General features: G+C 37.4%; 1 protein-coding gene across 1 annotated transcript in view; it reads right to left on the bottom strand.

Annotated features, from left to right (window-relative positions):
- The window catches only part of FRMD3 (FERM domain containing 3), an 88,380-nt gene that overhangs the window by 8,861 nt on the left and 67,373 nt on the right, over positions 1–12,146 (bottom strand). The window contains exons 12-14 of the mRNA XM_041480759.1: positions 9,716–9,790; positions 9,086–9,154; positions 5,763–5,884 (exon numbers count right to left, since the gene is read on the bottom strand). Of these exons, the coding sequence (XP_041336693.1) occupies positions 5,763–5,884; positions 9,086–9,154; positions 9,716–9,790 (266 nt within the window). The remainder of the gene's footprint in view (positions 1–5,762; positions 5,885–9,085; positions 9,155–9,715; positions 9,791–12,146) is intronic.

The raw sequence follows: 12,146 nt of genomic DNA, 5'->3' as shown, positions 1-12,146 counted from the left end.
GAAATTAAGATTGAATACAAAGATTTAATACAGGTTAGTAAAAACTGAAACACTTCAACCTATAGGTGCCCAAAAATCAAAAGTAATGAGTACTACAGAAGGCATGGAAAAACCAATTTAAAAATATCTTATGACATTAAGGAAATTGACATATTTAGTGATGGGGGGGAAATGGATCTTTAGCAAAAGCATTTCCTAAAAAAACCACCACTTTGCTGTTCCAAACAATACTGAATGCTTTTTTTCTCTTGGGTTGCACTCCTGTACACACAGGAGGAGTGAAAAAGGCAGATAAATCAGATTCTGCCCAAGTTCTGCCTTTCTCCACCTTAGTACTATTTTTCAGTATATGAAATTATTCAGTATGTAGAAAAATAAACCAAATAAAGTTACAAACTGGAAAACTCAACTACTGCATTCAGCTCACATGTTCTAGTTTTGTCATAAATTACTACAGTTTCAAAGTGTTTCCCCCCACCTCAGTCACAGAAAAATACAAAGGCAAAATTCCAGTCCCCCATTTGTTACCAATTAACAAATCAATCTACAATTTTCTGTAAGTAAATACAATAAATTTATGTTTTGTCTCATTCATTCTCCATTTGCTACTTCATTCTTGTCAGTAGTTTGTCCTTATTCTCTGCTGTACATGCCATTTACAGTACAGTTCCTTTCCAAGACACAACTATTAACTTAAACTGGGGTTAGAGGTTTTAAAAAAAGGGGGTTGAGTAAAATAAATGTAAATTTACCAGCCCTTCTGGCTGTGATCTTGGAGCCATGCCGCAGTAAACGAATGCACACTTCCTTGTTGCAGTGGTTAACCATCCGCAAATGAATGCTTCTCTTTGTTTGGATTTTTACAAGACATTTCACCATGTTGACTATTAATTCCTCTTCTCAAAATCTTGTAAAAGCTCTAGCCATACCAGCTTTGACCTTTTATTAAGTTCCCACTGAGTTTTAAGAGACTAACACACAGGTCGCTCTCAATGAATCAAATGACAAGCTTCTAACATGGCCAACAAAAATATCCCAGCAGGGAACAGAACCAGAGGTTATTTTTAAACATTTCCAAATGCCTCATAATGTACAATACAAACTTCCACAGCACCCATCTCAGTTAGCAGTTGCTAGCATAACAGCTGAACCACACACAGAGAGATAAAAATATCTAAGGCACAAAAAACATAGTGCAGTTAAAAAAGAGGCCAGCATTCATAGTCCCATTATTTTTCTAAAATGTTTTAATATGCCAGTAATATCAGTTCCCCATCACTACCTGGAAATTATTTGTGAAACATGTAAATACAATGGAAAAATCCCATGCTGCGCTTACAAATCTTACTCACAAAGCAAAGCAGTGTGGCCAAAACAGATTAATTTCTAGCCTAGAATAAAAACCTGACCTTCCCATGTAAAAACAAGAACAGAAAATTTTTAAGTCTGGAACAAAAATTATCTCTTTACATATGAGCTCCCGTTCCCGCTTGAGGACAGTTTTTGGACAGGTTCTTCTTGGGCAGAAAGAAGTGTTGTTTCAGGAGGCTGGGCACTTCCCTGTTCCTGCCCAGCAGAGTTATACAGGTTCCCAAAAAAGCATGATGCGCCTGTGCTGGCTGCTGATAACTTGCTCCAGCTGGGAGCTGGAAAGCAACCATATGCATAACATCACACTATCCTAGTGGGAAAGAAACTCTTTCCTGGTACACCAAAGCCACAGAGAAGAGACAAACTGAAGGAGTGTACTGGTGGGGATGTAGTCTCTCACTTCCCAGAGTACTCATCTGTAATGTTTATGACGTTGTGCTATCTGAATCCTCGTTACCTGATGTCCTTGCTCTCTTTGTACCAAAAAGTTAGTGATGTGCATGCAAATATATAGGAAAGAGAGGAGTAGGGGAGGGAGTCCTGCAAATGCCTATTTTACACCCAGATGTTTCTCTCATAAAAGACATCTACTTCAATGAAGCTTTTGGAAAGCATCTTTATGATGGCTCCTTTTTCTACACAGCCTGTATAGTACAAATATCCAGCAGAGGTCCTGTTTTCTTCCTCTGCCAGAGCAAAGATTTTTCTCTTCCTTTCCTTCTCTGCAAACACTTTTTTCTGGGTGTCAGGAAAGATCAAGTACCCTTTGCTCCCTATTTACATTTTGTCACCCCTTCAAAAGTAAGATTCTGTTTTCTTTTCTCATTTTTATTCTCATAACTGTCATAACATTAAATTCTAACTAAAAGGCGTTGACTCTTCATTGTGTACACAGCTACAAAAACTGGAAAGCATGAATTCTTACAAAAATCTAATCACCAGTGTGTTCAATACGTAAAGGAAGGCCTATACAAGGACTCAAGTGTCAGCCAGACAAAGTTGTGAAAGATTTCCAACATTTGAAACATTTCCAAATGCCTCATAACATTGCAAGCTTCCACAGCATCCATCTCAGCTAGCAGTTGCTATCATAACAGCTGAACCACACAGAAGCATAAAAATATCCAAGGCGTCAAATCTTAGTGCAAGGGGAAAAAAGGCCAGTGTGTTCCTACATACTGATGTTGAGAAGTAAAATCTATCATTTATGTTTCATGTGACCATGCTTATGCAAAAGAGAAATGACTGTGTTAATTTCAATTTGCTCCCCATAGTTTTATCTACACATAAGTAAGAGAGAAATCTTAAAATCTTACAACTGACTCAAAAACTCCTGGTCTATATTAACTCTCAGCAAGAGACCATCTAAAAAATTTAAATAGTTGTACCTACAAAAGCTCCACATGACTCTCCTCTACAACCAAATCTTACACAGCCAAGCACCCACACAGAGACAGACAATTAGACTGATAGTAGCAGGTGTGTGCTCATTCCTGTACATAGAATCATTAAGGTTGGAAAGACTATGAAGTCTGTTAACCCAGCACTGCTGTGTTCACCACTAAGCCGTGTCCTCAGGCATCACACCCACACGCCTTTTGAACACTTCCATGGAGGTTGTTGATTCAACCATGTCCCTGGACAGTTTGTTCCAATGTCTGACCATCCTTTTGGGTAAGGAAGTTTTTCTTATATCCAAACTAAACCTTCTTAGGCGTAATGTGAGGCCACTTTCTCTTGTCTGTTATTTATTACCTGGGAGACAAGGCTAATCCCCACCTGGCTGCACACTCCTTTCAGAGAGTTGTAGAGACTGCTAAGGTCACCACCAGCCTCCTCATGACTAAACAACCCCAGGTCCCTCAAATGCTTCTCACAGGACTTGTGCTCCAGACTCTTCACTCACACCAGTGCCCTTCTCTGGGGATTCTCCACCCTCTCAATGACATTGTTGCAATGACAGACCCAGAACTGAACATAGGATTTGAGGTGCAGCCTCACCAGCACTGAGTATAGCTCAGTTCTTGCTCCATGTGTAGTTGAACACATTATGTTTCTTGTAGTGCTGCTGTACAGATTCTGTGGCTGCCTTCTTTTCCTGTCTGATTTTGGTGAGACAGATTACTGCCTTTGCAAATGGTAGTCCATTGTCTCTGGATTTTCCAGCGCCAGATGCTATCACAACTGTTTGAGTAGACTATTTTTTTAAAAGGCAATACCATACCTCTCCAGTCACAGGATATTAATGTCATTTTGACAAAGTGATGAAAGTTTCTTTTTGCTCACTTGATAGTTCTGTGCTGAGATTTCATGCATGAATTATTGATCTGATAACACTGACTTTTGCCTTTTGAACAACAAAAATGAAATTATGCTTCCCTGGGCCAAGACATATACAGAGATACCAAGGCTGTTTCATATCTGTAGCACACTAAAAGCAGTATCCCAAGGCGGTTGTGTCGGTCCAGGGCTGGATGCCTCCCCTCTCCCCACCTCTTGCTCATGCCCTTACCCCAGAACAAGACCTTGGCTGACCCTCTTGATGAGCCAGTCAATAGTTGAGTCAGGAAGTAATAGGAGACTGCACAGTTAAGGAGAGTTTTGTTTGGGTTTGGGTTGGTTTTGTTTATTTGTTTGTTTGTTTTTGTTTTATTTTTTTTTCCTGGTGTTATTGGATTTGGTTTGGTTTTGTTGTTTTGAATTTATTTTGTTCACTTTTTGTTTGGTTTATTTTGTTTGGTTTTTTGTTTGTTTTTGAGTTCTTTATGGTTTGGGGTTTTTTTGTTTGTTTTTTTTTTTTTTTTTGTCATTGGTTTATTTTTTAACTCCTTTTTCTAGTTCACACTGTTGTGATTAGTGCTGGTGCAAGGGAGAAGGTGGGAATCCACAGAAGTGGATGTTGGGAAGAGAGCCAGCATCACTGCCGAAGTGCTGCGAGATCAGTTCAAGCTGCAATTTGATAATATAGCCACGTTTTCTGCAGGAAAAGACTGTAAAAGTCTCAATACTGTTAACTTAGCATCTGGTGATATTTAACAACATATAAAGTATGCAGTTAAATACCACCAGCAAATATGTCTATTAGCTTATCGTAGTAACAACAATCTGTCTGACTCAAAGGAAATGCAATTTGCAAACTTACGTAACACAAAATATTTAAAACAAGCACTGTCGGGTGAGCATATAGCAGTAAGTTACCAGTTTCCAAAAATGGATTTCATTGCCTAGAGTTGTAAGTGTGGTTAAGGACGCAGGCAAGGACATGTGGTTACACAGAGCAAGCTGTTGTTACTCTGCGGTGGTGACAACTGCCCAGAGGAAGCACAGCGGTGGTACTTGGCTGCTAGAAGGCAAATTCTCAGATATGTGTATTTCACAGTGGAGGTAAACAAGTAATGTTAAAACTAACAGCTGCCACTACTAATTATAATAAGGTATGAACACAGACAATGTAATTCACCCTGGGCTTGCTACATTCATTGTCCAAACTCTGAAGAATAAACAAAACATATTCATACAGCTCCTATAAAATAAAATTATGATGTACCTCCATGAAAAGGAAGATACTCACTCAGCTATTTTTCTGGTTTTTATTGACCAGAACAAAGTAACAGCAAATATTGTATTTCCGAACCTCTGAAACAATTACTTCCCTACATCTCAAGCAAGAACCGGCGTCAGATTTTGTTTGGTTGGCTTCATTTTTATTACCACAAAGGCAATGAACCTCATTTAAGCTGGCAATGGTGTTTGTGTCATTGCTTGTAGCGAATGAATCTCAAAAAGCCATTTAATGTGATATTAAAAATATCAAGAAATAAAGAAATACATGCAAAACATTGTTATACAGAATAAATTCAGACTGATCTTCCAATAATGCCCCGTTTTGTTAAGGATAAATAAAAGAAGATCTTTCCTAGCTGATCTGGAAATAATGTCTTTTTTTTTTTTTTTTTTTTTTTTTTTGTCAAGGAAATTAAATTAGCAGACTAAAGCAGAAAGAAGGAAATATAAAAGTAAAGAGTATCAAGAAAAACAAAATATCCAGCAGTTAACAGCCAGTTTTCACTCCTGAATGACTGCTGACACTATTCAGAAAAAGGTGCCATCTTGAGACTATTTATTTCCTAAGATCCTTTTGCCTGACAATTTAAAAGATTTTTTGAAACAGAAATCAAGTAACCCCAACTTTCCTCACACTATATCTCTCATAAGGATAATGCACAGTTTCTTGAAATAGTGATTGTTATTGGGTAAGACATACAGAGGTTTAATGATTAGGAATACCTAATGAAAATTATTAGATTTTTTTCCTCATCCCAGAGTCAGTACCACACCTTTTTCCATATACTTTGTAATAAATATCAGTGGGAATTGGGTAAGTGACTCACCTTCATCTAAAGGAGCCTCTTCCTCCTCACAGGGAGAAGGAAGGAGAGGCTGCAGAGGTTCCATGTTGATTATGAGTTGCTTGTTCAAGGAGGGAGAGCTGCGACTCTGGTTAATGCTCGTTCTAAAAGAATGGGGAAAACAGGGTCAGTTTGCTTACTGGAAATAACTGCAGTCTAGTAGGTCTCATCTCAGAATCATTTTGCATAAATTACTAGCCCTTGAGCTGTTGTAAAAAGCTCTACACATTAAATGCTGCTTTCAGCTGTGTTGTGTTGCATCCTCCACAGATGTAAACAGTTCAACATCTGAAGTGTGAGAGAGGTTTTGTGCTGGTTTAACTCCTTTACACTGCCTGACTTCCTTTCGTCTCAGGCAGGATTTCAGTATGTTGCTCCTCTCCACAGTGCACAGCAAACACTAGTATTTGGATTCAAGGAAGGGAAAAGTTGTTCCATTGCCTCCAGAACTGGATAAAGGATTTGTTACAGTTTGAGCACTGAGCATCAAAAGCTAAAGCAGGAACAGCTGTATCCCTGAGGTTTACAGATACAGAGTGCTCTCACTCGTGCCCACGCACCCCAGATGCTGCCTCTACACCATGCCTCCCAGCACTCACGCTGGTTTTCCTTCTTGTCTTACTTCACTCTAAGAGGCTTTCCTGCAAGCAGGTGTTAAATATGCTCTGGAAAGTTGTAGGAATGCTGCTGATTTTCTTCAGTCATGATGCTTATTAGCCTAAAAATTATTACTGAGAATATAAAAAGGCTCTTTTGAATATGTTATCTAGGATTTACATGATACAGGCCTGAAGCAAGAGTCCTGCAGTAAATCTTAACCATTATATTATAAAATATTTACTTTGACAAAAGCAAAGATGAAATGGAAGAGTACCCTACTTAACTTCAAATGGTATACTGATACAGTGCTGAAGTTTCACAAAATGCATTTCAAGTCTGCACAAAAGGCTCAATTAAAATTCCACATAAACAAACTGAACAAAGAACCTATTGCAAGTCAGAAGATGGAACTGTGTGTTGCTGAAGGTTTAGGTAAACTTGGGACACAGGTGTACAACTCTTAACCCACACTACCTATCAGTAAATATTCTGTGGGAATAAACAAACTTTCTTACTCAATTGACATGATTTCTTGTGCCATAACACATGCCCAAAGAGATTTATATTCTCATTTGTATTCTCTTGTAACTATTTAGTTTAAATTTTCACTATCCACAGAGGGTTTTCACTCAGCTTATTATAATTATTGTCACTCCAACCCAATGGTAAATACATAGGCTTTTTATGCAAATCGCTTTGTTCTTCTTGTAAAAAGCTCTCAAACAACTCCCAAAATACAAGTTGTGCCTGGGAACACCCATAGTCTTCTGCTCCATATTTATTTACAAAGATCCCTTCTTCAGGCATGCCCTGGAAGAAGAACATGAAATCATTCATTTTGTGCTTGGCAGAAGAACTTGCCACTGAATTAATCCTGCATGACGACACACTCCAACAGATTTTCAGTACGCAGCACTGTAAGTGTAACATCCAAACACAGAGATACTTAGCAATTCCCACCTCTCAGCTGCATGTTCCTTTCTTAATGAAACCATGGTACAATTGAATTGATTGTGAGGGTGAGAGGACAGGGAGGAAAAGCTTTATATAGATGTTTAGATATACATATGTATAGATATATAGATTATATATAGATATATAGATATATGTTTATGTTCAATCAAATATTTTTTCTAAATGTCTAGCTTCTGAAAAGCCATCATTTCCCATCCCCAAATCCTCTTTCACAAAGTAACTTTTTTCAAAACATGACTCTTTTTTTCAGATGAAAATTTTTCATATTTTTTGCCTGCTTGTGCTTTTAGAAGCTTCAGCTACCGCCGTCTCCCATTTCACAGCCTGAGCTATAAAAGCACCTGAAATCGTTATATTCCTTAGTCTTTCTAAGAAACTGAACTTGGAGCTTCCATATTATAAATGCAAGCTTTGTAAGAAGGTTAATAATAAAAGAGATGTATTGCTATTTATGAATGTTAAATCCATATAAAGTTACTTTATAAACTTATTTGTTCTCTGATCTGCTTCTTTATGTACATTAAGTTTTAAATTATGTGTTTAAAATACTTCTAAATGTAGAAATCAAAGAAAAGCAAAATACAAGATAAAAAATAAATGTATGATAATCTTATCCTGGACAAAGAAAAGTCTTGGATAGTAGGCAATAAGCTATTTCCTAAAGTGAGCAACTATTCTCATTTAAAATGCATTTGTGTGCCCAAGTACTTTATATTGCCTCAATGATGCATCTATATTCTGCCTTCTGTGTTATCATGTAACACATTCTAGACCGTCACTTACCTCATTTAAAAATGTAATCTGGAAAAACATGTTTGAAAGCATGCCTGCATGGTCTAACTATTAATTACATAGTGTGGCTGGACAACTTATTATAAATATTTACTGCAAATGTATTCCCATCTTTTAGTAAAAACAATCCACTTTTGTCTAAAAAATAGACAGAATAGCAATATTCAATTAAAAATAAACAAAGCATATTCCCCCCAAACATGAAATCTCAACAAAAAAAGGGAATATGGCTGTAGAATGTTCATAATGTAAAGGAACCTGTTTTTAAAAAATGGTTTCAAATAATTTTAGTTTTCCCTGATGGCCTCTTCTTTTCTGAAGAGCTTTATTCAGGTTCTTAGGAGTTTTTACTGTCACTACAATGAGTGGTAAGGACCTGAAAGCATTAGTTTGCTTGCAAGGTCTAGCAGCTTATTTCTTACAAGCCAAATTTTCCTCTAAAAAAAAGATTCTCTAATATTTTTTCCTCTTTACTGAATGAACATCATGCTTTTTAATCCAACTGCATTATGGAAAAACTGTGAAGTATACTTTGAAACATACCCATAAACATATACAAACTGAGAATTTTCAAAATCAAACAAGATCTAGGAATGAAATTAGAGTGTACTTTTCGGTCAGGATCATATAATAACATCTTATGCCATAACACAAAAAATAATAAAAGTTATCAATCTGACTGATTAGTTAAACTCAGCTTCAAAGCAGCTGAGTTTACTACAGCTTCAAAGCAGCACAGATTAGGTTCTCCTTTATAGGAGACATTTGTCTGAATTTTGTAACATTGTCAGATACATTTTTCCTAAGGCTTGCGTGCATAATTTTGGAAGTTCAGAAAGACAGCCATTGCAACTGACAGAAAAGGAAGGTGAATATTTCTGTAGAAAGCAATAATCCTCCCTAGTCCTTAAACTTTAATACTGAATGTTGAGACATACCTGTGAACTTCAGGAGGTTCCCTCTGGATTTTAGAGCTTGCCTCCACAACCTCTTTGGCTACTTTTCCACTGCATTAAAAGATGAAATTAATATTCAAGTAAATACTAAGATACATGCCAAGAACTACATAAATGTAGACAATTAAGTTACATTTTAAAAAATGTAAAATAAGGGGGGTAAAATTGCAATAAAGTGCATGCATAACGTTGCAGAATAAAATTGTGCTGACTACTTGCCCACAAAACTACCAAAAAAAGGGTAACTTCTTGTAGTAGAACATTACGGTTGAACTGGACTGCCTCGTTATCTCACACCTAGTTCAGAGCTGCCCAGCTGCAGGGGGCATAAAATCTCTGCACTGGCCACACATCCTAGTTTTTACAGAAGCTGCGCCAAAAATGGAGCTGTCTGCCGGTGGAACTACTCTTGACAGAAGTGTCTGTGTGAAAACTCCTGCTTAATTTTTAAGTGATGCTAAAAAGGCAACAGGAAAACTTTCAAATCTTGATGTTAGCTAGTAATGAACAGACCCTTCAGCAGTAACAGCCCTGAATTTGCCATGAACAATTACTTACATTTTCTTACTTCCTGAAATGATTTACCATGCATAAGAAACAGCAAACACCCACCTATATCGAAATCTACTGCCTTTAAAAAATATCTTGCTGCTGGACATTGTCTTGATCTGACTGGACTTTGCATACCTTGAAAAAAAATAACAGAGGCTGTCACCTTTTCGAGGACATAACAAGCAAAAATTAACACGGCAAACTACAAGCATTGTTATTTTTATACCATAAAGTAATATTCAAAAAATGAGCTTTTCAACTTTTTTAAGGCCTTTATACAAACTAGACAATGAAGCATACATAAACTCATTCAGACAGCATAGAATGACTGAACATGGAATAAGCGATTGTCATGAAAACAAGAAAATTAAATATAGACACTTCCTCCATCTCTATGAATTTTCATTCCCAGGATGAAAGAAAGACCATGGTATATCAAAGGCTCTGGGACATGTGTCCTAACACCAGCTTGTTTGTGGGAAAGTATGACTATTTCTGCTTTTCCACTAGGGAAACAAAGAAATAATAAAGACAACAACTTGTCTCCTGAAGTAGGTGCTTCTCCAATATCTCTATTCAGTCAACTTCTTAGTAGCCTGCATCATACCCTACTGCTTCTCTGTAATCAACAGGTACACAGCAACCTTTTATCTTTATAACAAAGACCATGTAAGAGCACCACTTGTGCCATTTCCTTGATGCTCTCTTGAAAAAAGGCAAATTGATTTTGTACAGAGTCTCTAATTCCCAGGCCCTAGTAAACAATTGTCCATGATTACTATCTACTTGAATAATTGCAACAGTGACCCCTGAACCTGGATCAAGACAGGACTAAAGTTCTGTTTTTCAAAACATGTCGTGTGATCATGACTTTCCTGTAAATTCCAAGTCTCAAACTCTTTTAGGAAGAGGAGAGGACCAAATTTAATTAAGGCAAAGTATCAATGCTGTGAATTATTTACTCAGTCTGACTATGTCTGTTTTAAGCTTATTAGAATATCTTGTTGTTATTATATAGAACTTAAATGAGAATTATCTAATGCTGCTAAATAACAGCCCCCACTGTACAACTCTATTTGTCTGAAATGTGAGGAAACATTTACTCTTTCAAAACTACTATCTTGAGGCTTTACTTATAGATAGTTTTGGCTTCAGTTTCACATTTGAAGTATTATTGTTATTTTTTTGTGCACTCTGCATATTAAACATTACCATTTTCCAGTCTATTGTTCACGTCCCTATCCGTTGAGTAACATTACCAATCTTCATTTTATTAAAGAAGTCTTCCTGAAAGACCCACAAAAATTGAAAGAGGTGGGCATAATTTTCAGCAATCATTGTTAAGGAATAATTCCACTCCATAAGGTAATTTGGAAAGTAGAAAAACAGATGAGAGAAACAGCATTGAACACACCAAGGTCAGAGAAGAACGAGGGGGAGGAGGTGCTCCAGGTGTCGGAGCACATTCTACCAATGGAGAAAACTGTGGGGAAGGAGTCTGTCCCTCTGCAGCAAAATACAGAACAGATATCCTCACTACAGCCCATGGGAGATCCTGCAACAGGCCAATGCTCTGAAGGAAGCTGCAGCCCATGGAGAGCTCACACATGACCTGGCTCCAGGCAGGCATTGTGGCCCATGGAGAGGAGCACAAGATGCAGCAGGTATATCCTGAAGGACTGCAAGACCATGGGAAGGGCCCATGCTTGAGGAGTTCATAAATGAGACTGGAGTAGAGGTAGAGCGTAAGAAGGAAGGAGCAGCAGAGAGGAACTGCAGTCTCCATTCCCCATCTCCCTGAGCTGCTCAGGACAAGGAGGACATAAAGGAGTCAGAAATGAAGGAGTAAAGGTGATCCTGAAATGAAATAGGGGAAAGGTGGTTTTAGTTCTGTCTCTGTTGATAAATTGAAATAGAGTGAAAATGTTAATAGGAAATTAAATTAAGCTTCTCCAATTCAAATCTGTTTGCCTGTGACAGTAATTGGTAAGCAATCTCTCTATCTTTATCCTAAGCTATAGGCCATTATATCATACCTTTTCATCCTGATCTGCTGAGTAGAGGGAGTGAAAGAGCAGCTGGGTAGGCATCTGCCATTTAGCCAAGATTAAACCCCCTAAACCATGTATTTGTGACCAAAACCCAAATAGTTAATATTACAGCAATTTCACAACAAAAGCAGAGAGGTGATATTCCTGTGAATCTCCCTGAGACATTTTTACATTGAGCTAATTTCTACTCAAAGAAAGTACTTTGTCTTCTTTAGGGGGAAATCATCTCCTATTCCCTATTTATTTCTTGTAACATGAAATGAAACTACTCAAACACCACGCAGTATTTTCCTACTTAAATCTACTTACAACAGAAAATGCTTCTGGATAAACTTCAAATTAGCCTTCATTTATAGACTATGTTTAGGCTTGATATAGTCTCAAGCACAGTAAATGTTGACATAGAGAATTAACCAATGCATTGTTTCAGATCCTACTTC

This window comes from Pyrgilauda ruficollis, unplaced genomic scaffold, assembly GCF_017590135.1.
Source record: "Pyrgilauda ruficollis isolate IOZ18807 unplaced genomic scaffold, ASM1759013v1 scaffold53, whole genome shotgun sequence".
NCBI classification, from domain to species: Eukaryota; Metazoa; Chordata; class Aves; order Passeriformes; family Passeridae; genus Pyrgilauda; species Pyrgilauda ruficollis.
The sequence above is the reverse complement of the archived record's forward strand: the minus strand, read 5'-3'. Positions and strand labels throughout refer to the sequence as shown.